The following is a 27,190-nucleotide window of genomic DNA, read 5'->3' as shown; positions in this document are numbered from 1 at the left end:
AGAGTTAAGCTTCAAAAGGAAAAGCAGACATTCCTGTCACAAATTGGTAAAATAATAGAAAAAAAAATAATACTAATAAAACAGGAACTTTTTTATGGTAATAAAACCCCCAAACCAAAATCAAACCTATAGAATAAATGTAGGCCTATATTTGGACCGAAAAACGAAAGTAAAAGTCACTGTAAATGGGAATTTAAAAAAGGAACAGACTGCCATATATTCTAAAGCAATAGTGAAATACTTCAAACGTAATGATTCCACATTTTGCCAGATTGTCAGAAACTGGTAAAATGCAGATGTTACTAGGGGAGGTTGTAGGCAAAATTAATAGCCTATAATCATCATAGGAGAGAAACATAAATGTATGGTCTACTGTACAACTGAAACAACATATAACCTAAATATATGTAGCGCCCTCTGCTGTTTGACTTCTGATGTAACTTAATACTGACAAAACCAAAATTTTATTGGTATTCTACATAGGCTATGATTCATATGAAGATATTTTATGTGGGGAAAGGTGATTTATATCATTAGGTGTAGCTATGCAGAACATTCATATAATAGTCTATTTAAAAAAAAAAAGCTAATTCAAAATATATGGTTTTAAATTATGTTTCCAGCAGTGATGTTGTGTGATCATTGAATGTCTGTATTTGTTTTTCTTTTCATTCTTTCACCACTGTACAGTGAATGATTGAAAGATAGATCGAGTAGATCTATGCCTGTTCTTTATTTCAAAGAGACAAGTCTTATATTGATAAAAACTGCATATATAATAATTATACAACGATGAAGTATACACTGTATCACAGCTGTTAATATTTGAAAAGTTTTAATCAGTTTTCCAAAATACATTGATTCGAGAAACGAAAGGAGGAACAACACAAGCTTATGAGAACCTCTGGCGGTGAAATATGGGAGTGGATGTGACAAATACAGCACTGATTATCTGAAAAAGAGAAAAAGAAAACATGCCTTCAGACTCATTGAACAAGCAAATCTGTATGATATATTGTATTTTAAAAATATATATTTGCTTATAGGTAAGCCAGAGGAACTGTGCATATTTATTTCTAAATCAACTATTCTATTTAAAATAGTTTTGACAATTTAGTTGAATAATTGAATAACCAAATAAGAATCCCATAAAAGAGATTAATTTGAAAGGCAACTTTATTCTATGACTAATATACATATTTAATTTACCATATTTTAATTGAAGATAATGAAGATAATAGCAACACTATGAATTTAAACTGAATTCAATGAATTAACTCAATTAGCCTACAGGCTTTAATGAATAGCGAAGATGACTGAAATATACATCTAACTCAATTATTGAATAATAATCCAATTAATTTCAGCAAGTATTAAATTAAATTAAAACTAATGATATAATTAACAACATACCACTTGGGACCTTAATTCTGAGGGTCCAATTTGATCTTTTCTTTTTAAAACAATTTTTTTTTTTTTTTACTCCAAAAATCTAAAAACATTATTGTGTCCACAAATCTCTCATTAACAAAAAACATAAAAACTTTTGATATTCATATAATACAATCACACAGAGTCACAGAGCTCCAAAATTGGATAACTTCAAAACTGTTTTGACTGACTAAATCTCACAAATATTGATATTCAGATGAAAAGGCAAAATTAAGAAGAACATAGCCATTTACTAAATGTGTTGAGATGAAATTTCGAGCCATCTATAGTCAAGAGAAAAAGATTATCTGGAGGGGTCATCGATCTCACCCCCTTACAACAAGTAATTTGTAAGTTGTAACAACAAGTAGGCCTACGATTTTTCATGATTTTTACAGCACTGCATGTTAAAGGAATAGTTCACTTGAAAATGAAAATTCTGTCATCATTTACTCACCCTCAAGTTGTTCCAAACCTGAATGAATATCTTTCTTCTGCTGAACACAAAGGAAGATATTTGGAAGAATGTAACCAGGCAGATGATGGACCCCATTGACTTCCATGGTATGGGTCAAAAATACTATGGAAGTTAATGGAGTCCACCAACTGTTTGGTTACCAACATTCTTCAAAAATATCTTTGTGTTCAGCAGAAGAAAGAAATTCATTCAGGTTTGGAACAACTTGAGGGTGAGTAAATGATGACAGAATGTTCATTTTTAAGTGAACTATTCCTTTAACTTCAACACAATGTATTCCATGTTACATATTCTGTGGGTTTCACTTGCTTTCTGTGTCGCCGGTTCTGTGCAACATTCACGTCAGGCTTGTGCCATGGTCATCGTAACATTTCCACTTTCAACAGCTGTGGAAAAAGAAGTACATGATGACTGAATGTCCAAAACCGATGTCCAATTAAAAAAGGTATATGTGGAATCTGGATTGCTACATCAGAATACTTGTTTGGGTAACAACCTGGTCTAAAGAGGGTCATTAAGGTAACATAATTGTATTACCTTCCTCTGATGCCTTAACTGGTTTAGCTTCCTCCACAGAATCCAGCATCATTTCCTCAACAAGTTCTTCTGCAGCCTCTGTTGTGGCCTGTAGTGCTTCCTCCAGGTCTGCTGGTGGCGCTGTGAGGTCTGAATGTTCTGTTTCTGTGGCAGCTGGCTCATGACATAATGCTTTATCTTCCTCTGTTTGTTGACCTACTGCCTTGACCGTCTCTGACGTCACCTCTGCAGGTCCAGAGATGGTATCATCTTCTGACAACATCACCTCAGGACTCAATGACTCTTCCCATTCCAAAATACTCTCCATCTCTGTAACAGAGGCCTCCTCTGATGAAGCAGGGCTTTCAGCATTCATTTCAGCCTCAACAGGGCTATCTGCCTCAGACTTGACATGGTCATCTCCCACTTCAATAGTTTCTTCAACTGCTTGAAGCGCTGAAGGCAGTTCCTCCAGTTCTCCTCCTTCTGTTTTCAGATCGGATCTATCGTTCATGGGCTCCTCAACCTCAGCTTCCTCGGGCACTTCTGCTGAGACCTCAACAACCTCCAGCCCATTGAGGATCTCCACAGAATTGTTGTCCTCAGCCAACCTCAGTGTGGCCACCAGGTGCTGATCTCCAACTGATGCAGCTGCAATCTCCCCTGTAGATCCAGCCAGGATTTTCACAGTGCTCAGTAGATCAGACATCGGGATAACTGCAACAAGATTAGTTTATAACAGAAATGTATAGGTAAATATGCAATAAGTAGGCATCAAGTTGAATCTATGGACTTTATTTTAGCATTTTCTATCTATTTTATTTTTCTCTGAATTTGAGGGAAATTCTGAAGAATCCTTTGGATTATTTAACAATTTATTTTAAGATTCATATCTAATATGTCCTCATGTTCAAGTCCTTGAATTTTGTTTGCAATATATGGGTGGCTATACAATATTTCTACAATACATAGTTTGACCCAGAGCAGCAGGGGGCAGCTGAGTGCTTTTTGCTGAAGAGCACACACACTGTAGGACATGAAATGGAAAGATTGTGCAATCTTCAAAGCTGGATTTAAAGGTGGTAGGAAATCTCCTTAAAACGCCATAAGTGGCATAAATCTCTAAGATGATTAAATAATCAACACACATAAAAGAGATTTACCCAGATTAAATGTAAGAGATGCCTAAAGCGTCTTCGAATAAAGTCATTATAATCAAGCCATTTTGAAAACATTTGTGTCAAGTATGCATTCAGTAGACTTTAGGAGGAACAATCGGGATGCATTTGCCAAAATGAGGAAGTGGGTTTAATCTGTATTTACAGGACTGTGAAAAAATTTAAAGCATGCAGATGATCTAAACTATAAGCAAAGCATCCTGATTGAAAACACAATAGGAGCTATTCTACTAATGTACACAACATACAGAAATACAAAATATAATGTAAATACACTTACAGCATAGAAAAAGGTATTATGATTTGTTCATTATTTTTCTTTTAAATTACAGCTCATGATGTAAAGGGATAAAAAAAATGCATGCAATAATGGCACTGAATTCAGACTCCAAAAATAATAATATTTTTTAAGCACTTTATTTAGGGAATACAAATATTTTGTCAGTTTTAAAAACTACAATCAACATAAATTCTGAGTTGGTCGAGCCTAAATTCCAAAAACAGCACTGAGAATAAGAGCAAATGTCTCTGCTGTCAAGTATTATGACGTGTAAGTGACAGTGGAACAATGTTTCTTTATATATTTCATATTTTAACCCTCTGGTGCTCTTCATTATTGCTCAGTCATTATTGACTGAAAAATTTTACGTTTGGTTTTTTAGAATTTTTTACTGCATCATAATGGTATGAAATGTGGTAATGTTTTGGCACTTTCTATGTGAACACACACACACACACACACACACACACACACACACACACACACACACACACACACACACAATCATGATTCAAAAAGGTTAAATGGTCCTGAAAAAAAAAATATATATTCCTGGCGGAATACAAAAATGACCACATTGGAAATTAAATGGGAAATTAATTTTATCTAGTGGAAGTGTTTGGTACTACACCCAAACAAAACCTTACTGAAAGCTACTGAAAATTTGTTTAGATTTACGGCCTTGATTTTCTCACAGTTTTAGAGTAAAACATGTTTTGGAAAATATATATTGCATTTTTCATAACAATAAACGTAAACTTAATTTTTTTTTTTTACATTTTTCACTTCAGCAATAATCTGCCAAGTGTCTTCTTTAAAAAGAGACCAAACTTAAGTCTGCGCTTCAAAGCATTCAAGATTTATGATGGTTTAAATTGGAAATTTCATTTTCAGGTCTATTCTCAAAAAGTGAATACATGGATTATTTATAACTACTGCATAAACATAATTTAGTACCATAAAATCAGCTAAAAAAATACAAAATAGTAGATAAGAAAAAAAATACTGAACTGAAATATAGTACATTCATTTTATTTTTGACCACCACGTGAGAAGCACCAGAGGGTTAAGAGATATTCACAGAGATGATTAACTGTTCGGTAATAGGCACAGGGGTTTGCCTCCATCCCAAAAGCTGAGAGAAGTCAGTATTCACATGTGGAAAAACAATGATAAAACATAAAAGATCTCCCTTGAAGACAGAATTGCTTATAAGACCATGGTGGTTTGGAATGCATGTATAGAAAGACTTCAAAGTAGGTCAGACACGTTTAAAAATTGGACACGCCCCACAGAAAGTCGGTAAAGGTATTTTGGGAAATTAAGTGTGTGTATATACACATGTAATTTACACATACATATATATATACATACATATATATACACATATACATACACACACATACACTAAGTGTGTGTGTTTTATATATAAATGTATGTATGTATGTATGCATGCATGTATGCATGCATGTGTATGCATGTATATTTTACTCAATTCAAAACTAACTGGACTGGAATCTGAATGAATCACAACTCTGGCAAGTGTCCATAAAATGTTTGCATGTTCTCGTCGTCAAAAAACAACAACATTGTCAATTTGAGTTAAGACAAATGTCTCCCTGCACACGCATGAGTGAGGGTATGTCATGCATGGCAACAAGTATTATAGCAGGCACAACCACTGGTCGTGAAGGAGGAGAGGTATATATATATATATGACATTTCAAGTGTCAAAACACAGACTGGAATAATAAAAAGGCCACTTGCAATTTAAGTAAATTGTTTTTGTACAGCCTCAACCTCTCCTCCTCACTGTAAATGTGGGAGTAGAACCCTCTAGAGTTCACAAGTTGAAAAAGGACACTTCTTTCTGCTCAGAGGACACAGTCAGTCGGATAAAAGGAGCACAACAGAGGGAGTCTCTACAACTTAATGGAGCGTTCCAAGTGGGGTTGGGAAGATTCACATCGGGGTTTACATCTAGACTGCTCAGTATTCAGGCTGCTTCCTCAACAGAAGACGCCTCACCAGTTGCCTCGGCAATAGGAGTCGCAGTCTCAGCGGCAACATCCTCGACAACAGGTGCAGTTGGTTCCTCGGCCTCAGCTGCTACTGCCTGTGCAATGGCAGTTTCCGCCTCAACCTCCATTGCTGCATCCACATGTTCTGGGATCTCTTCAGCTTCCGCATCAACAACCTCTACGACGAGTTCTGCTGCTGTGGCCTCAACAATAGTGGTGTTTTCAGCTACCGCGGTTTCCACAATCGCAGCTGCTTCTTCTACTGAGGCCAAGGTGGCCACTGCTCCTACTTGGAATACATTAAGCAGGACTTTAAGAAAAGGCAAAATGATCCAAAGAAAATCCATGATCAATTGTGATTAAAAAGATAAAGCAGACTTAGCAAAAGTGTTCTTATACTAAATTAAGTTAAGTTAATTAAGGGTTAGCATCAAAAGATTTTTCATTAATTCCATCTGTCATTAAAGGGATAGTTCACCCAAAAATTCATCATTTACTCACTCTCAAGTTGTTTCAAACCTGTATGAATTTCTTTCTTCTGATGAACACAAAAGAAGATATTTTGCAGAATGTCAGTAACCAAAGAGTTGATGGGCCACACTGTCTTCAATAGTATATATTATTTTTAATTTTTCATACTATGGAAGTCAATGGGTTCAGTCAACTGTTTGGTTACAAATATTCTTCAAAATATCTTCTTTTGTGTTCAGCAAAAAAAAAAAAAAAAAAAAAAAAAAAAAACAGGTTTGGAACAACTTGAAGAATTAAATTTTTTTTGGTGAAATATACCTTTAATAGAACAACATTAGAGATTACAAGAACAGGACGATGCACAGCGGAAACCATTCATTAAGATTAGCAGCAGGCTCAACCGACTTGGAGTCTAAACTCTTAGAGTTAGCATTAGAAACTTTATTGGGAGATTAAAGTGAACCATCCTCAGAATAAGTTTTGATTTGATTATAAAGAACCTGCATGGATGCTTGATTGGCTCAAGATAATGCAGACCCATCACCAAGCAAACATCAAACAAATAAATGCAAGATGAAGTTCACACAAAAATTCAAATTTTGCAGTATTTATTTTCTTTCTTCCATGGACCAAAAAAAATAAGAAAGTATGAAGACTGTGGTGGTCAGTCTTTTCTATGCAATTGCAATGAATGGGAAATGGATCTTTCAAGCTCCATGAAGGACACAGAAGTATAAAATAATGAAAAAAGTAGTATACAACTAATGCGCTCTATTCTAATTGTTTCTGAAGACATGCAATGTGACAAAATACAAAAAAAAGTAAATTAAAACTACAGTATATGTATAATAAAGTAAAATGAGCTATATGATTATATTACATTCATTCAAGTTAGAATATAAGATTATATACAATTATATGGGCTTGGAATAACATTTTCGGTGACCTATTCCTTTAATAAACGGTTATTATAAGTGATATCATGAAATCAGATTTATGATATATGTTGAACATATTACCGTTCGAAAGTTTGGGGTCTATGAAAAAAAGTATCTTAAGCTCACCAAAGCTGCATTTATAAAAAAAAAAACAAAACAAAAAAAAAAAAAAACAGTATTGTATATTAAACATAGTAATATTGTGAAATATTAATACAATTTAAAAATGATTGTTTTCTATTTTAATATATTTTAAAATGCAATTTATTCCTGTGATCACAAAGCTGAATATTTAGCATTTATTAGTCTTCAGTGTCACAATCCTTCAAAAATTTTCCAGGATTCTTTGATGAATAGAAAGTTCAAAAGAACAATTTATTTGAAATAGAAATTATTTTGTTATCGCTATTTGTTACGTCTTTAGTGTCACTTTTGATCAATGTATTGCATCTTTGCTGAATAGAAGTAAAAATGTATTGACCCAAAAGGTTTGAACTGTAGTATAAGTTAATATGATAATATAAAAGCATTTTACTAAGCTCTAAGTTCACTTTACTAAGTGTCATCAATCATGCTTACTTTGAAGTGCCTTAACTTAAACTGTTTGCAAATGCCAAAACAAGTTTTGCAACTAATTTTAGAAAAGTGCTTGTGAGAAATGTGATACATGTTGCTGCAGGCAAAAAAAAAAGTAAAAGAAGACAGACCAAAATTTATAGAAAAGTTGTTATTGACTACTGACTGAGTGCATTTAAAAAAATAAAACAAACAGACATGCTGTTAAGACAGGCTAAATTTATACTCACCTTCCTCACCTAATGGGAGAACAAAAAGTAAGGTGGTTAACAGCACGCAAGCAAGAGAAGTAAACAAGTGAAATCTGCTCTAAATGTAGCTAGCTTAGTTGGCTGCTGGGTAACTGCAGAAAGAGGATCACGCCTGAGGAACTGCAGAAACACACACATACCAGAACAGGCCTGACTCGCAGCACCCATCAATTCAATGAAGCCAGGAATAAAGAACTCTGAATGGGAATCTAATCCCAACTGTCTGTGTAAATTATTCCGCTTTACTGATGATGAAAGATTAACTAACAGGCAAACTGAAAACAGGTATACATCAGCAAAAACAAAACCACAACAGCAAAAAAAAAAAAAAAAAAAAACTTACTTTTTGGTCTGGCCTCTAGTTGAGCGATTCTTTCATTATATCTTGCACTGTCAGAGTTTATTGTCTTATAAGCCTGTTGGAGGAAAAGGGGGTGAAAAAGCATAAATGGATGCTATTATTATTATTATTAACACTTCTAAAACAGGATGAAAGAAGTAAAAATGCATACATAAACAAGAGCAGCAGTAAGTGAGCTTCCACCAATCAACATGTAAGCCATGTTTGTCCCGGACGCCGGTAGCCCGAAGGACATCTGTCGTATAGGGAATACAGCTATTGAAAGATAAAGAGAGAAACGCATCACATAAAACCGTATGAAGCATTTTTGAGGCTAGCTGAATCTGTTTTCCTTCACCACCCATCAGTCAAATTTTCAAATATTACATTACAATATTTCTACTGCCTCTAAATTATCAACATGATATAAAAAAAATAAAAAATAAATTGGTGACTGAGTATCAAACCATTTCAATATTTATTATGTAAAAATGTATTTATATAAATTGTTAAAAAATGTGTACTGTCCCTCAGTTGTGATGTCATATCAAACATTTGTGGAACAAAACTAATTTTCATTTTCTTCATAGGAAAATTGATTTTGAACGACAGCTTTAAAGACAGACCAACTGTGATCAATGAGGTTGACCTATATACATGATATTTGTCTCAGCCCGCATTATTGCAGCTTTTTTTTTTTTAAAGTCAACGTGAACCAGAAGTTGGGACCGACTTAGTGAATTAGTATTTGGGTCAATGGCTGCATTCGAAATCACATACTCTCTTGATAATACTTATTTTGAATAAGTAATTACTTTACAACTGCTAAGAAAAATGCATTGTATACAGTATTAATCGGTGTAGTATGAATGTAATGTAATAACCATGTCGCCCTTATGAAGTTAAGTCTTGTACACAGTCTTGTACCTTTGTTCGATTACAAAAACTGTTTTGCTTCAAACCAAAGTTTGTAGTGTTGTGATTCACTGTGTAGCTGATTGGTTTGGTTCATATAATAGACTTCTTTAAAATCCCTATGGGAAAAAACAAAGAGAAAAAAATACTTCTGGAACCGGTGCTGCTGAACAAGGCGGCGGGCACTGATGCACTGTTTGTGTCACTTATCAACTTAAGTGGATGAGTTTGATGAGTGGAAATTTTAAGTAGCTTGCAAAGTTACAGGGGACCAGGCAAACCTGATACAGCAAGCATGCGTTTCGGGCTTTTGTGTTTGTGCATTCATTTAGGCAAACACACATCCTCTGTGTAGCTGCAGTGAAGCAGCAGAAGGGAACACAATGTCCCACTGTAAAACCGCCCCTCCTAGAGCAACATTTAATCCCACAGGGACACATGCACCGGACATGCAGTGTCTGTACAGTGTCACAAAATCTAGATCCAAAATCTGGACTTTAAATAGTTCCATTATGTCCAATAGAACAAAGCATGAATTTCAGGAACGACTGCAATAATAAGGTGTCTGTCTGCACCAAGGTGTCCTGTGCCTCATTTATACATTTAATCTCATTTACGGCTGCGTCAACACACTGTTAAGGTGAAGGTAGACCAGCAGGTGTCCAGGACAATGTGTGCAGTCATGCTCTCTGAAAACAGTGAAAGCTGTATACATAAACACTGGCATAAATATAACCCCATTGGGGTGGAGACGGCAGGCATGTCAACGTGCAGAACCCTAGGCTAATTCATGTTGGCAGAGAGCCCTGCATAGGGCCCTCTTCAAATATTTGGGTGGTTTTAGGAAATGCCTGAACAGATTTTGTGAATACAAAAGTTAAATCATGCACAAAATGCTGAGTCAGCAGAAAAACCGATTAGCAGAGGTGGGACAAAGTCATTGTTATGCAAGTCACAAGTAAGTCTCAAGTCTTTGCCCTCGAGTCCCGAGTCAAGTCGAGTCAAAGATGAGGCAAGTCCCGAGTCGAGTCAAAAGTCAAAGCCAACAAGTCTCAAGTCGAGTCCAAAGTCCTACCATTTTAGTTTCGAGTCATTTCAAGTCCTCTTACCACAGAAATACAATTTATACAAATCATGTACGTCTGTAAGATTTGTATTTATTTAAACCTCTTTTTATACTTTGATTTATAATCAAATATAGTAAAAAACTGAAAATTTAATTTTCACAAAAAATGCTTGTATTTCAACAGCATATTGCACTAGAACAATGCACAGCATGCAGCTTCAGTCCTGACTCCTGTATTGTATTAACCTCATATTGCAAAACAGTTTAACTTTCAAATAGACATGGGTCGTTTTAGCTTAAACCTTTTTAAACATGTCATCAATAAAATCCTCACTCCTCAAAATTATCACTTCTGAAAAACTGGACCAACCTGATAATATAATTGGAATGCGTGTTGCAGTGCGTATGCGGTGCAAGACCAGCACGCGCAATAGTGCTTTCACATATGCTGCGTTTGCAGTGCGTGATCCGCGGCTGTACCACAAATGCATACTCACTATTTGTATTTCAAATCCAGAAGTTATTAGCATCTTTTATTTAAAAAAAATTTTTTGTCAGCATTGCGATTCTCTTTGTACACACGTATACACTCTTTAATAGACGTATTCACGTTTAAATACAATTTAAACAACGTATTATTTAATGCATTACTCTTATATAATTATATATTAAGTTGCTCAAACAAGTGGTAAAATATTTAACCATGTACTTATATTAAAATCGCATAGCCTACATTTTAAATTAAAACTTAAAATTGACAAAAACAGCAGACTCATACTCTTTCTTTTGCATAATTTAAATCTTTATACAATAAATCTCGCATGTCACAAAGAACTTGTTTTTCCACCTCCACGAATGAGACAAGTGTTATGTTGCCTTGTTGAAATATGTATTTTCCCTTGATTTAGGCTACCCCGGTCTTACGTCTCAGCATTGCGATTCTCTTTGTACACATATACACTCTTTAATAGACGTATGCACGTTTAAACACAATTTAAACAACGTAGGCCTATTATTCAATGCATTACTTCTACTTATATTAAGTTCCTAAAGCAAGTGGTCAAATATTTAACCATGTAGGCTACTTATATAAAAAAAACAGCCGATCATGCCTTTTATTTTATATTTAAATTAATACAATAAATCTTGCATGTCACAAGGAACATGTTTTTCCACCTCCACGAAGATGAGATTTGTTCATTATGTCGCCTTGTTGAGGTAAATTGTAGTTTTCCTTGCTTTACCCTGGTCTTAAAGTGAAAATAGTATTTAATTAAATACATTTATGGTGAGATTAATACATTTTATTTAATTAATCGCATTTATGGTGAAATTACTACATTTTTAGGTCAATCTGTGTTCATGTTGACCACGAAACATGCGCTGTCACTTTAATTCAGCGCGTGCAGCACATGTGCAGCACAGCAGAAATAGACTCGGTGCGGAAACGATCGCGGCACTGCTGTATACGCACCGCACCTGGAACGGATCGACGGACTGCAACCTCGGGCAGTGTGAAAGCTCTAACCTGTTAACATGGGTACGGAAAAAAATACGCACCCGCTGGCGCATACGCACTGCAAACGGAGTATGTGTGAATGTGAAACGGGCGTTAGATGCTGTCGAATCAAAACAACGTGGGACTACAGTGATTGGATGTCGTGCAGGCAGCGCGCGCGCTCGCTGCATGCATACAGGTGGTGCACATTTTTTTACAGATGCAGATAAACTGAGAGCGGCGCGGCCGTGTGGACATTTTTTCCCCCAGTTTTCATGGGAAGTAGCAAGTCTTCTCGAGTCAAAAGGCGCAAGTCCAAGTGAAGTCACGAGTCATTGATGTTAAAGTCCAAGTCGAGTTGCAAGTCTTTGTACATTTTGTCGAGTCGAGTCTGAAGTCATCAAATTCATGACTCGAGTCTGACTCGAGTCCAAGTCACATGACTCGAGTCCACACCTCTGCCGATTAGCCCTCAAAGTTAAAGTGGCCAGAAGATCTTTATATTTGAAAACAATAATGAAGGCGCATGCAGTTCAAACTGAGTGAATCCTTTGACAGGAAATTAAATTTAAGCAGATCAAACCCAGCTATTTCCCACAGATGCACTGGAGCAGGAGAGGGTTTATGTCGCTGTTATCTGTTATGGAAAACTCTGCATTAAAAACAAACTCAAACATTTTGAAATGAAACATTGTCCATTAAAAAAAAAAAAAAGTCTTGAACTCACTGTAAACATTTTCATAACATTTAACTTATCACAACAATCTCTATATCTTAATCTCCTTATCTTAACTCACATTTCTTCATCTGTAATTTCATTGAAAGTGTTTAATAAAGAAAAGCAGCAATTAAAATGGGAGTTTCCAGTTTTACTGGGTTGATTTCCTTTGGAATTCAGGGTGCTAAACAAATAATATATTCATTCCCACGTTCTTACAAATCATTATGTAAATATGTGCAATAACCTAAATATTAATGATACCATATAAAACATTGCATTACAATAAAAATAAGCACAACAGAACAAATAATATTCTAAACACTGTAGGCTCATACAAACCCATAAATCAAAGAAGAAAACACTACAATAAACAGATAAATCCTCGGAATATTTGAAGGAAGTCATATTTTGATATGATTTATGAAATCCCTATAAACAGACATAAAGTTGTATTTTCTATATTTTAGGCATACTTGAATTTGAGGAGCATATCTCATTTGTTACATAACACAAACATCAGAACTCAATGTTCTGGATTGGGGTAAAAGTCGTAAACCACTGACACACACACACACACACACACACACACACACACACTTAAAAGGTACGATGACTTTTTCAAATTTACAACTTCATATTTTATAGTTTATGCATATTTTGTAACAACTCTCTTTTAGATTGTGAAGTGTAGGCTGGTATTCGATATGGATTGAATGATGTACCCATTGTAAACGGATGTTTTCTTACCATTGCTGAGTAAAGGAGTGAGGGATTTGCGTGCCAGAGGTGCAAGTCTTTGCCAAGCCGCTCTGCAAAACATTATTATTCCTGCTGTGAACCAAGAATCTGACTTACTGACAGATTTACTCTCCACAAGCCTGTCTCTCATCCTTTTAAACTCCCACTGTCACCTCCTTCTGTGTCACGTCATGCATAATGTGCACGTGGTCCAGTTTCCAAAACTGGATTGATATAGAATTAACAAAAAACTTAATAAACTACTGATTCTATTGCATTATATAATTTTTAAATATAAAATAAAAAATATTTTTGATTTGTACTGGCCTACTTCTCTGTTGACATTGTACAATATTATTGTTATTTTACATGTTTCCCAGTTAACAATTTGTGGTTCCCAGAACGTTAATGTTATGATTATGTGTGAATATAATATAATCTAAATTTAAATTCTAGTCTAAATATTAAGCAAGAAATATTTGTCAACCTTTAATATAAATCCAAAAACTATATTCTTAAAAGCTCATACAAACTGAGGTCAACTCTAATTCATAGTAGCCATGATATGTTATTTTAAAATATTGTCTTGAAACTTAAATTTCATTTTTACTTCTGACATGGATGTCATCAGTCATCAAGTGTATTTATTTATATTCATAATTCAAATTATTCAAATAAACAAGCATATTAGCGTTTTGTTGCAAATGGATAGCCTAAATAATACACTGCTCGTGTTGTGTGAAAATACAATCGCTTAAAATTATTTTTGCTGTTGTTTCCTTGTTGTTGTTTTGTTGCTTTTGCACTATGTTCCTTGTACTAATGTGAAATGAGAATTTTTATTGTATTAATTTTGGGGGTGGGCGCTTATAAGCTCTTTTGCTTCAGCCCACTCCTTTTGAGCAGAATGGTTACTGCTCAAATAAACAAATAAACTAAACTAAACTAAAATAGACAAAAACATAATTTCCGTTTGTGCATGTTTAGTAGTTTTTCCTTATTCATTAGGGAAAACAACAACAACAACAACATAAATGCACATGATAACAACAAATCACAAGTCACTACTTTTATTTTGAAATCTCTACCGGATGTCCAGAAGTTCAGAATTACTGGTTGCAGCGGCGCTTTGAGGAGAGAGACTGCGGGAAAAAACAGCAGGCATGGCGGGGCGCGGGAAAAGAAAACCCAGGTCTTCGCCACAGGTATTTCATATAATCTTAATAATTTCGAGTAGTTAGAGTACAGTGTTCAGGTATCCTTTTACGCTGAGTATTTACTGAGAGGTAATGGGGTGCTTGTTTGTGAAAGATTGTGAGATATATAGATAGAGCATCCACTACACTTAAGTTATTTTGTTTGTACATTCAATTCATATACGTTAGTTAGTGCTAGTGAATATTATGTAAGTATTCACTATGTGAATCTGTTCGTGTCTTCAGTGTTCATTAGCTGCAGTCTGTTCCAAAGACCCAAAATAATGTGTTAGTATCAGCACATTAGTTGTTAAACAATCTATGTATGCATCATCATCTGGCATTAGTTTATTGTGACAATTTAAAGGTGTCCCTTCGATTGTAATGACCTCTGTTAATATTAATCTGCACCTTGCAGATCTGTTTTCTTAGCTTAACTATGCTGTACTGGACTGAGTGTTTCTTCATAGAAAAGTTATCGTCCTATAGTTTTTATTATTTTATTACCGAAATTATAATTTCTGCCAATGCAAGGTATTAAAATGTTGCCTGTTCCAGACAGAAACGCCAAATGGCGAGGTGAAAAAACCAAAAGAAGGGCAAAGGGATGAGAAGACTGTTGTTGCAGGAGAAATGAGAGAAGAAGTGGAAAGATTGTACAAGCTAAGCATGCCTGACGATTTTTTCCAGTTTTGGGAATTTTGCAAGAGTCTTCGTGCTGACTGTCCACAAGGTATCTGTGTTATATTGATGGTTCTATATCCGTACAATCACTATTATCTAGAGTATAAGCATCTTCAAATTGATTTATAAATATGTTAAAATGAATATTATTACAGTTATGTGATTTACATGTCTTGTTGCAGTGATGTTTAATCGTTGCATGTGTTTTTGTGTGCTTTACAGATGCCCTAAAGGAAACACTTGGGCTTCAGCTAGTTGGCCCTTTTGATATCCTGTCCAAAAAACACAAATCTTCCTCTCAACCCAACTTTCATCTTCATTGGCGCCATTTTTATGATCCCCCAGAGTTCCAGACAATCATACTGGGAAACGTAGACACCCAACACCACATGGGCTACTTCAGGTGACTATTTACCTGTGAACAGTGCTTACAAATTGTAGTCCCTTACTGAATACAAATTACATGGTAAGAATTGTAGTTCGTAATGTAATCTATTACATTACACATTTAAGGTAATATAAATGGACTACTTTTTGATTACTTTTAGATTACTTTTGACCTAGCTTGTTTATTGTATACATTGATTTGAATAGGATTTTTTGGAATTTTCTGGAATTTGTGGTTCCCAGAATGTTTAATATTAAGCAAGAAATAATCTGGTACCATATTGATAAATACAAAGAAAGAAAAATTATTCCATTGTTGAATTAAACATTACATTATGTCATGGTTTCCCAAACTAGAGTTTTAAAATGAAAATAATGTGATAACATGAACTAAAAAAAAACATTAAATATTGTATTTGTTTATGCTGAGCAGACTCTCAATTTTCCATGTAGTTATAGTCGCACAAAACTTTTGAGAAAGGAAAATATAAAAAAAATAAGAAGAATTAGGGAGAATCAATGAATTCTGAATAATTTACTGACATTTTGTGAATATTTGGTAATCATGTAATAAAAAAAATTAAAAAAGTTACTGGATTCTGATTTTAACATGTAATATAATCCAATTACAAGTACCGGTATTTAATTTTTGGAATATGATTACATAATCCATATTACATATAATCAGTTATTAACCAGCACTGCCTGTGAATGACATGTATTTTCGTAATTGGGTAAAATAATAGTTGCAAGGATTATTGCAAAAGCAAATTTTGTCACATCAAGCTGCAACAACAAATTCATGGTTCTTTAACTTTAAAATATAATTTTTTGTTTTTTTAATAATGATGTTTGTGTGATTCTCTAACTGTTCTTGTCTCCCTGTTCAGAGATTTACCTGATGCTTTACCTGTGTTTATTGGGGAGAATGAAGCCAAGAAGGGCTGTACCATCACACAGATGGGGGACAACATCTTTGCAGCAGTTCTGTAAGTGAAGTAAAATTAAAATAGATGCTCATTTTAAGTTTAACTTTTAAACTTTTTTTCTCCCCATTTTTATTGAACTTTGTTTCTTTCATACGTTTATTTTAAATGGCCCTTTGGAGTGACAAATGAATTGATCAGATTAAAATTGAATTGAGAAAATAATTATTTATTTTAAATGGTGTATAGCATTTTTTTTTATATATATATATATTTCTATTTGCACAATCTCTCTTTTGGCACACCAACCTAGGCTGTTCTTGAAGAAGAAAAGAAAGGAGAGGGGACAACAGAAGAACGAAGCTGCTTTGGACAGGTTGGAAGAAGATTTGAAGCGAGAGGCAGAGAGGTTGGATTTGCCACTGGAGCAGAAAACTAAAGCAATGAAACAAAGAGAGAGAAAGGTATGTGAAGAAAATTATTTGACAGAACCACATATTTGTCTCTGTAAAACTTTTATGGAGGTAACTGGCATGGTTTGACCTTTAAAGGGAGACTTTGCCCAAAAATGAAAATTGTCATCAATTACTCACTCTCATGTTCTTCCAAACCCATAAGACTTTCGTTCGTCTTCATAAGCTAAATTAGCTTGATTCATATGGATTTCATTTACCATCATTTACTTTTTATAAGTGTTTGAAGAGTCTGAATTTTGGTTAAATAGTCTTTATGGTATGATGGTGAGTAATTTATGACCGAAATTTTTAGGTAAACTAAATCCTTAATTTCCAACTGTTAATAACAGAAATTTCCAATCTTTTATTTTTCTGCAGGTAGTCACAAAGACATTTCATGGAGCAGGAATTGTGGTTCCAGTGGATAAAAATGATGTTGGATATAGAGAATTGCCAGAAACTGATGGTAAACCTGAAAATTTCTCTCACCCATTTTAATGATATTTAGCATTTTAGTGTTGACTAAAGGCCCCGATATACTCACGGCGAAGTTCTTTTTCGTTCTCCGTTTAGGGGTAAGTGAAGTATATCGGGGTCTTTACAATGGCCAGGTTGTGAAATAATGCTGCTGTTGCATTGCATCTTGCAACAACAATGGGAGACAAAACAATTAGACTTAAGACTTCAGTTTACCTTCTTCATTTTGTTTACCTGTAGCAAGTCTGAAGAAGATTTGTAAAGCAATTGCGGAGGCCAAAGATGACGAGCAGAGGATGAAAGCTTTCGCGCCCATTCAGGAGATGATCACCTTTGTTCAGTTTGCCAATGATGAATGTGATTACGGCATGGGCTATGAGCTTGGGATAGATCTGTTCTGTTATGGCTCACATGTAAGATAAACGCGCACACACACAAATAATATTCAATCAAAAATTCAACCCTAAATCTGTGCACATGTTTATATTTATTCACATTTACATTGAAGTATTTCATGTGTTTTTTGCAGTTGTCTTTGCATTATATTTTATTAGTTCTACCACAGTTTTATCTATTCAAAATGGTAAATATGAATGCAAATTAATAATCAAAAATAAATAAAAACATGTAGCTTTAAGTATTTTTCAGTTAAATAAAATGTCTTTTTTTAAGTAGTAATAAAATAATAATAATAATATAAAGCACAAAGAAACAAATCACAAGCAATAGAACAAAGAACACTTGACTTTTTTAGCATCTAACAATAAAACATTTATTGAAGTGTATTCAGTATATGTCGTCAATATTTCTCTTTATTTTTTCGGTTAAGCGGATATTATACTTCAGCGTCTGTGTACATTCACTAAAGATATAACTGACTATGTTTACTTTAAATGGGTCATGAATTGAGAAATCAAATTTTAATTGAACTTTTGACATATAAGAGGTTATTGTACTATAAAAAGATCCTGTAAGTTTCAGAGCTCAACTTCCTCGTTAGTCCAAAAACAGCTTTTATTGAAACCAAGGTCCCAAAATGACTCGTTTTGGATTTTGTCTCAGTAATGATGTAATAGTGCGATGAAAGACCGCCTCTGCATACGGCTGTCGCGATAACCGCAATATTGCAGTACCGCGCTACTGACAAGCCAACCGCAGAGGAATTCAAGTAACCGCAGCAACCGCGATATTCACGTGTTTTCTTTTTTCATAAGGCTATACCCTTCTTATTTTGAACTTCGTGCATGTGTGTTGAATGTTAAATAAGTTAATAATGATAATAAGACGTGGTGATCATGGTTTTATCATGGTGATTTGTACGTTACAGGGGCTTCGTGGATTTGCACTTAAGCCTAAACAGACAGTGAATGAGAGAGATCGATTGAGCGCGTGCGATTACCTGCGTCTGTCTTTGAGGTCAAGTCATATAATACGTGAAAAGGTTGCCGTGTCCAAGGAAAGTTAAATATTTGTCCTGTCATCCTTTTAACGTTTAAAATAAAGGGTATTTACCATGAATGGCATCAGCGACAGGCCGACAGCGCTGGTCAGCGAGGAACTCGCGGTCGCGGGAAACAAAACTCAGTGAGTCACGCATTGAATCAATGCCATTTGTCTCTATGAAGCTTCAGCGTTACCCATGCGACGCTTTGCTGGTCAGCTGAGCCTTGAAAAGTGGAGCTCAAAGTTAAAAATAATTAATCTTTTAATGAATCAATCAGCGTTTTTGAACGTGTTGTTGAATGAATGGTTTATGACTCACTCAAAGACAGTCCGTTGCCGTAACAACTGCGCGCTGAGTGACAGGCTTTCAATGCGCAGAGACGCTGTTTAGTTTCGGTTTATTGGTTACTGAAAATGTACTCGTTTTTGTGCATGCTGACCACATCGTGACACTTATTTATATAGCAACAAATAAATATTAATAAATTAATAAATGCGGTAAAACCGCATATCGCGCTATTGAGCCACTCAAAATTACCGCAAGGGAAAATCCTTCACCGCGACAGCCCTACCTCTGCAGAAGATTTTCTTCATCATTGCCTCTTTAGCCCGCCTACCGATTCATGCTTGTCATGTAGTAAATACGTAAATATGACAGAGACGCAAACCCAGGATTTCATTTTACTGTGGATTTGATTTTAAACAAGACCCAGGCTTTTCAGAGAGACTCGAAATAAAAGATGATGCAGTGATGACTATATTGGCTCGTACAGTAATGTCGCAACACACAAGTGTGAGTAACAGTGTTTTTACCATGTGTCATTATTGCTTTGTCTTTTACAGATCAATTGCTATGTACTTATTTTACTTACACTTTACTAAAACAATATGAATAATTGATGAATATAAGAATGACAGTGCGACAAACAACGGTACATTTATTCATAATTCGTTCAAACGAAACACCGTAAGTTATCCTGTATAAGTATACTATTACTGTTCTGTTACTGCAACTGTAGTAACTCCAAGTACTTAAACTTTATTTGCCACAACCAAGACTTGTAAAGCATAATGTAATGTGCATAAATGTTTCACAGTTGGCAAATGTTTCAACTATGTAGCGAGATTAACACCTTTCTGTAGCATCTTTGTTTCAACAGTAATGCAATAAAATGCAATACTACCACACAAATACGTAAGGAATAAATATAAATAAATATGATTGATTACCATGTTGTCGCAGACTGGACTATCCTTGGTATTTGCAGTGTAGGTTTATTGCCTTCAGATTCGGGATCAGACTCTGGCTTAAACGTGTATAGCTGAATTTCTCTCGTTGCCATTTGTTTTCAAAACAATTCCACACGTGTAATGGCAAGATTTTGATAAAATTATAAGTGAAAAAAAAATAAAAAAATAAAGCAGTTCATGACCCCTTTAATAAATGTATTTATTTATTAGTTTATTTACATTTCAGTATGGACAGTGCATTAAAGGGATGGTTCACCTAAAAATGAAATTTCTGTCATTACTCATCCTCATGTCGTTCCAAACCTGTAAGACTTTTGTTCATCTTCAGAACACAAATTAAGATATTTTTAATGGAATCTGAAAGCTTTCTGTCCCTCCATTGACAGATACGCAACTGACACTTCAAAAAGTTCATAAAGAGATCGTAAAACTAATCCATATGAATTGAGAGGTCAAGTTCAAATTTTCTGAGGAGACACGATCGCTTTATATGATGAACAGATTGAATTTAGGATTTTATTCACATATAAACATTCATCAACTCACACATCAGGGACCGGTTTCACAGACAGTGCTAAGATTAAGCCAGGATTAGGCCTTAGTTCAATTAGGGCATTTAAGTAGCTTTTATAAACATGCCTTTGTGTCTCTTCATATGGATTCATTTTACAATCGAACTTTTTGAAGCGTCAAAGTGGTAGTTGCGTAGCTCTCAATGGAGGGACAGAAATATCTCAATTACATTTGCTTTTTAAAGATGAACGGAAGTCTTATGGGTTTGGAGTGACATGAGGGAGAGTAAATGATGACAGAATTTTTTATTTTTGGGTGAGCTAGCCTAGCAGACAAATGCAGTGTTAAATACCTTCAATAGCTTTTTGCTTTCCATCCAAGGCCATCTTCCAGGTGGTGTGTCCTTGCACTTTACAGACGCATTAATAGCCATTTCTGACAGGTTTCTTATGATAGAGTTCTGCTGTACAACTGACCCAATTGTCTTGTTTTCCTTCTTTCGGTAGTATTTCAATAAAGTGGTACGTCAGCTGCTGCCATTGGCATACAATCTGCTGAAGAGAGGTCTGTTTGGAGAGATACTGGAGGCGCACCTCGCCAGTCGTTCCCAAGACAACCTTGACCAGCTCTCTGCTGTCTGACGTATATTGAGTGGATGATGAGCTATTCAGAATGACTTCCTGTAAATGGTGTTCGGGGTGGGGTCAGAGACAGATTACACTGCACTAAATTACGCTGTTAGGTACTGCTGCTTCATTGAATATGCTACAAAGCCCAAGAAAGGTTAGTTTCTTAAACCTGAATTGCTCATACTTTTCTAAAAGATGTATCGGATCATTAAATATAAGCATTTTGCTTTGTATACATTTAATTGGTTTAACTTAATTAAAATGAATAGGCACATGTTTTTTTGTTTTAAAAAGGTCACTCTCAGTGTTCCCTTATGCTTTTTTGGCTGTGCTTAAGGTTAGTCCTATATTAAAAGTGAAATCAAATTGAGTTTTCTTCTTCAGGTTCTACATCCTGAGAGTCAACATTTTGTGAGTAATACTGTGCCTTTCCAAACCTGATTCTCTTTCATTCACACTGTCGGTCCAGTAAACCATAGAAATGAGTTGCTGAGAGTTCAGTATGTTATATGTATTATTTACGATTCTGCTTTCTGCATTGCCATTAACATATTTTGCATAACCCAGTTGCTTAAAAGCAAAAGGTCCTTAAGTTTACCAGTTTATCTGTGCAGTAAGACTTAGAACTTAGCTGTGGTTTCAGATCAGTTTACGCTTATTTTTGTGAAAGCGGAACGTGCTATACATAGAATAAGCAGCTGATTCTTGTTTCTGATTGTTAAAATGGTACTTTTAAGTAATCTGTACTGAGAAAATGAGTTTTCAGTGTCAAGTTCTAACTGTCTGTTCACCATTATAATTCCGTTATTGTCGTCCAGTACTGATCCAAAGTAGATGTTTAATAAAGTGTATATTTTTTATGTCCTATCTTTTTTTTATTGACTGTGCTGTGTGAAAAATGATATTCAATCTGTAATATGTTCAATCGCTATAATTGTGCTTGCACTGTAAATTTAAAGTTGTGTTAGTATACTAAGTATAGTTTTCAGTGTCTTTAAACTATTTGGATGCTTAATGTACATTTTACAACATTTGCTACCCATATTTAGCTACTAATGCAGAGTAAAGCAGCATATTCAGTTTAGACAAAAAATAGAGATGGACATTTTTTGTAATGCTGAGCAGATCATTTTATTTAGATGAAATGTGAAGACAAACCGCCCCCCTCTTAAAAAAAAAAGATTTAGCTTTATCTATCTTTCTATCTTTCATCATCCATCTATCTATCCTCTAAAATTCTGTTAAATTGACAGTAATCAACCATAATTTAGATGTACAAATACATTAACAACCAAAGCAATACACCATAGCCAAAATTCATATGTATTAATTCATATTTCTTTTCTGTGTTTTATTCTCACTGTTATGTACCCAAAGGGACTTTTGGTCTTAAAGGGTCTTAAATATATTGTAAATTTTAACCATACATTTAAAATTCAATATGTTCACACTTCTCAAAGCCACACATTTGTTTTATGGTAAGTTGACCAGTTAAAAGGATTTTGAAGTAGGCCTATTCATTTTAAAATAAAATGATACAGATAGGAGAGACTGGAATTGTCACTTTTTAAGTGAAAATGTATTTTGTCTATTTGGCTAGAAAGCTATTGATCATTTCTGCTGATACAGTTAATTTAACACATTGATGTTTTGTGATAACATACCCTGCTATTTGGACTAAGTTGTCACAATGGAAACTAGCCATTAAACAACAGGTGTAAAAAAAAAAAAAAAACAGTTAGCTCTTGGATGAGGCAACTTATTTGCATATATCACTTGGTTTGATATTTTGCTATCAAATGCAGTTATGAAATGTACGTTTTAGATGTAGCCTACATTAAGTGTCCAAATACTTTTTGGGGTCCACTGTATGTTCCATTTAGAAGCTATTAAATCCATTTTGGTTTTGCCTCGTCATGTGTAAGTGGAGGTTTGGCTTATGGAGGAGGGGAGTGAGGGAGAGAGGGAGAGAGAGAGGAGCACGGGAGGGGGCTTCTCAACACAGTGATGAGAACATCGCTCGTATTGCGCCTCTCTTACACCATCGTATATTTATCTAAGGCTTCTCGTTAATTACCCACATTCACCCTCTATCTCGGTCAGTGTTTCAGCACTGCAACATCGGTGCCTGTGCATGTGAGCAGCAGGAGTGTCGCAGGACAGCGCGCGTGAGACCCGCACCGCACAGTCACGCCACAGGACGTTCGTCAGTCTCCCACTCTCGAATTCAACCACAACATGTGTCGGAGCTTCAGCCCTCTCATCTGAGGCCGGAGCACAGGTCTCGACAACCGCAGTATCAGGACTGCCAGATAACGTTTCCTGGACGACATCACGCGCTGAGCCTGAATGTCGAAAAGCTCGGCAGAAAGTCAGAGCAGGGGCGGCTCCGTCCGAGACGTGAGGATGGCCTCCAACAATACCTCATCCGAAGGAGGCTCTCCACCCCACCAGAACCGCATCCGACAGGTCAGTGTGTGTGCGTGTGTAAAATTAACGAAACATTCCGCTTTCAGATGTTCAGTATGTGTGGGCGAGTGTGAGTGACACCCGTGCTTCGCAGTATTGTGGTCCACTATGCGGAGGATGAGGCGTTGTCCTGGTTACCGAATCCTCCTAAACCATCAGTGGCCTGAACTATAGCAATGTAGCCTGTCTCATTTCATCATGGCAGCGTTGTTTTGTAAATACATGGACACACTGAGGCATATCTATCTATCTATCTATCTATCTATCTATCTATCTATCTATCTATCTATCTATCTATCTATCTATCTATCTATCTATCTATCTTCTCATCCATCTACTCATCCATCATCTATCTATCTATCTATCTATCTATCTATCTATCTATCTATCTATCTATCTATCTATCTATCATAAAAATCTGCTAAATATACAGTAAATAAGTGGCCATAAAATGATGTAAAAATACACTAACAACCCAAGTTTATCATAACAAGCCTATTCATAAACCATAGCCAATATTCATATTTTTTTAATTCCTATTCCAATTTTCTTTTTTTGTTTCTTTTTAATGTTATGTAACCTGTAAGGTTTTTTTTTATTATTATATTATTTTATATTAATTTATATTTTGACTTACAAAATGTGTTGAATATAATGTACATTGTAACCATACATTTACAATGCATACTTTTCATACTTTGCAAATCCAGGTTAACCCATTACCAGAATTTTGAGGTCTATTTTTTTTTCCCCATTGTTTTTCCATGTTTGCCATGTATGTAATGAAGTCGCTTTTTATTTTGGGCCAGCCTGTACGTGATGCTGTAGTGACCGTGTGTGTTGACTGCCAGTGAGGTTCACACCTGACAAACTGCTCAGTTAGAGCAGCATTGTTTAGATCCTTAGGGGTCGATGGTACCATTCTGTCATGCTGCCAAGGTGAGATTACATTTATTTACTGGGGTGTTTTTACCTATGAAATCACAGCTGATGACACTGCAGAGCTTGTTAAATAAATAAAAAAGGAGAATATCCAAACAGTGGTTTATTGTCACGCCCTCTTAAGAGCCCTACAATAACAATCTTAGCCTCACCCTGCCTGTCTGCTTATTGCAACCTCATAAGCCAATTCATCAATAAAAACCAGCCATAAATAAGTGATGGCCTGGCTGAGTCATGTACGGCATTAGCTTGTCTGCATGGATGCATAGATGCCCTTCCATGCCACTCAAAGGTGTAGCCTGTGTGATTTGTTGCTCGAAGCTTTCCCGAAGATATTTTCCACCCTATTTTCTTTATTATTTCACTTTTAGAGCTGTCAAGGCTTAGTGCCTGTGGTGGGTTTTTCTTCATGGTCTGTTGAACTACATTTAAACTCTGGGTCTAAATTCGCCTTTCATCTCTCCATTGTGATGTATCCCAAATCGGTCTTCTGCTCTGACGTCATGGTCACACCCTGTGCTCTTGTAAGATTTAGCTGGTATAGCCTAAATGAAACTGGTCAGCCTCGACAATGCTTTGCACGTTGTATTGAATATAGATTATAGATGATATGGAATATGCACAGCTTAAATAAAGTATCCTGTTACCTGTTGTCCATATGGTGAAGGACTGGGCAGAAGTCTTTTTCTAAAGCTATTTCCTGTCAAACACACTAATGCAGTTTCCTGTTGAATCCTGAGTTATGATATGAGAGAGTGCTGTCAGGGTCTCTCTGGGTAATTAGATTCCAGTAATGGACCGAGCACTGCAGGCACATACACACAGTCGTCATCTTATTGCATGAATACCATCCACTGGCACTCCTAGTCTTTGGCTAAACAACATTTGTTTGAATATGTGGAAGTCTAGTAATTGTGCCAATACGTAGCCTATAATAAATACAGTATACGATCTTTGTTTGTATGTACTTATAGCAGTCAATTTAGTAAGTAATATTGCATAGTCTAATTCGATTAAAGAGTTAGTTCACCCAAAAATGAAAATTCAGTCATACTCTCCCTCATGCCGTTCCTAACCCGTAAGGTTTGTGTTTCATCTTCGGAACACAAATGAAGATTTTTTTTTATAAAAACTGAGAGCTTTCTGTCCCTCCATTGACAGCTACGCAACTACCACTTTGATGCTTCAAAAAGTTCATAAAGAGATCATAAAACTAATCCATATGAATTCAGGGGTTTAGACCAAATTTTCTGAAGAGACTTGATCGCTTTATATGATGAACAGATTTAATTTAGATACAAACATATAAACATTGATCAGCGAACATTAAAAGAAGCTCAACTGAACCTGGTTGACGCGAGACAACAAACCTCTTGCAGAAGTTCAAACGTGCTGCGTAACACAAGTATGAACCTCATTGGTTCTTGCGGAAGCTCAAACGTGCTGCGTAACACGAGAATGAACCTCATTGGTTCTTGAGGAAGCTCAAACGTGCTGCATAACGTGAGAATGAATCTCATTGGTTCTTGAGGAAGCTCAAACATGCTGCGTAACGTGAGAATGAATCTCATTGGTTCTTGAGGAAGCTCAAACATGCTGTGTAACACGAGAATGAACCTCATTGGTTCTTGAGGAAGCTCAAATCTGCTGCGTAACACATGAGAGTGAACCTCACTGGTTTTTGAGGAAGCTCAAACGTGCTGCGTAACACGAGAATGAACCTCATTGGTTCTTAAGGAAGCTCAAATCTGCTGCGTAACACATGAGAGTGAACCTCACTGGTTTTTGAGGAAGCTCAAACGTGCTGCGTAACACAAGTATGAACCTTATTGGTTCTTGCGGAAGCTCAAACGTGCTGTGTAACACGAGAATGAACCTCATTGGTTCTTGCGGAAGCTCAAACGTGCTGCGTAACACGAGAATGAACCTCATTGGTTCTTGAGGAAGCTCAAACTTGCTGTGTAACACGAGAATGAACCTCATTGGTTCTCACGTCAAGAAAACTTGCTTCAGCTTTACCACAACTGATTTGTGCATTGATGAATGTTTATGTGAATAAAAGCCTAAATTCAATCTGTTCATCATATAAAGCAATCCTGTCTCTTCAGAAAATGTGGACTAAACCACTCAATTCATATGGATTAGTTTTACAATCTCTTTATGAACTTTTTGAAGCGTCAAAGTGGAAGCTGAGTAGATGCCAATAGAGGGACAGCTCTCAGATTTCATCAAAAAGATCTTCATTTGTGTTCCGAAGATAAACGAAAGCCTTACGGGTTTGCAACGTCATGAGGGTGAGTAATTAATGACTGAATTTTCATTTTTTGGGGTGTACTATCCCTTTAAGCTGTAATCTATTCTTAAATTCTGTGCTCCAACTTCTTAAACCAAGCAGGATGA

At 35.6% G+C, this 27,190-nt stretch overlaps 3 protein-coding genes across 8 annotated transcripts in view; 2 read left to right on the top strand and 1 right to left on the bottom strand.

The window, feature by feature from the left end:
- Positions 1-247: 247 nt before the first annotated feature.
- mgarpb (mitochondria localized glutamic acid rich protein b) lies at positions 248-13,585 on the bottom strand. Of its 3 annotated transcripts, XM_084395082.1 has the most exons (7): positions 13,428-13,554; positions 8,653-8,756; positions 8,484-8,556; positions 5,912-6,193; positions 2,447-3,142; positions 2,219-2,295; positions 248-952 (listed from the first exon to the last, which is right to left on the bottom strand). In XM_084395082.1, exons 1-6 carry the CDS (start codon positions 13,498-13,500, stop codon positions 2,252-2,254), a joined length of 1,272 nt encoding a protein of 423 aa, XP_084251208.1. In that variant the 5' UTR covers positions 13,501-13,554; the 3' UTR covers positions 248-952; positions 2,219-2,251. The 3 variants fall into 3 exon arrangements, with proteins under 3 accessions (XP_084251208.1, XP_084251210.1, XP_084251209.1); XM_084395084.1 differs by lacking the exon at positions 5,912-6,193 and having other exon boundaries at positions 13,428-13,585; XM_084395083.1 differs by lacking the exon at positions 248-952 and having other exon boundaries at positions 2,136-2,295; positions 13,428-13,546.
- A 923-nt stretch (positions 13,586-14,508) lies between these two features.
- hpf1 (histone PARylation factor 1) lies at positions 14,509-22,243 on the top strand. Of its 2 annotated transcripts, XR_014625717.1 has the most exons (9): positions 14,509-14,623; positions 15,173-15,347; positions 15,521-15,701; positions 16,576-16,674; positions 16,925-17,075; positions 17,445-17,532; positions 17,784-17,956; positions 21,257-21,533; positions 21,764-22,243. XR_014625717.1 is itself a non-coding variant. In XM_084393101.1 (8 exons), the coding sequence occupies exons 1-8, from the start codon at positions 14,582-14,584 to the stop codon at positions 21,389-21,391; spliced, it is 1,044 nt and encodes a 347-aa protein (XP_084249227.1). In that variant the 5' UTR covers positions 14,509-14,581; the 3' UTR covers positions 21,392-22,243. The 2 variants fall into 2 exon arrangements, 1 of the variants encoding a protein (XP_084249227.1); XM_084393101.1 differs by having other exon boundaries at positions 21,257-22,243.
- Positions 22,244-23,337: 1,094 nt separating this feature from the next.
- ank2a (ankyrin 2a, neuronal) overlaps positions 23,338-27,190 on the top strand; it is a 79,206-nt gene continuing 75,353 nt past the window's right edge. For all 3 annotated transcript variants that reach the window (XM_084402179.1, XM_084402178.1, XM_084402181.1), the window contains exon 1: positions 23,338-23,848. In XM_084402179.1, the coding sequence (XP_084258305.1) occupies positions 23,729-23,848 (120 nt within the window). In that variant the 5' untranslated portion in view covers positions 23,338-23,728. The remainder of the gene's footprint in view (positions 23,849-27,190) is intronic.

Source organism: Rutilus rutilus (assembly GCF_951802725.1).
Source record: "Rutilus rutilus genome assembly, chromosome: 2".
NCBI classification, from domain to species: Eukaryota; Metazoa; Chordata; class Actinopteri; order Cypriniformes; family Leuciscidae; genus Rutilus; species Rutilus rutilus.
The sequence above is the reverse complement of the archived record's forward strand: the minus strand, read 5'-3'. Positions and strand labels throughout refer to the sequence as shown.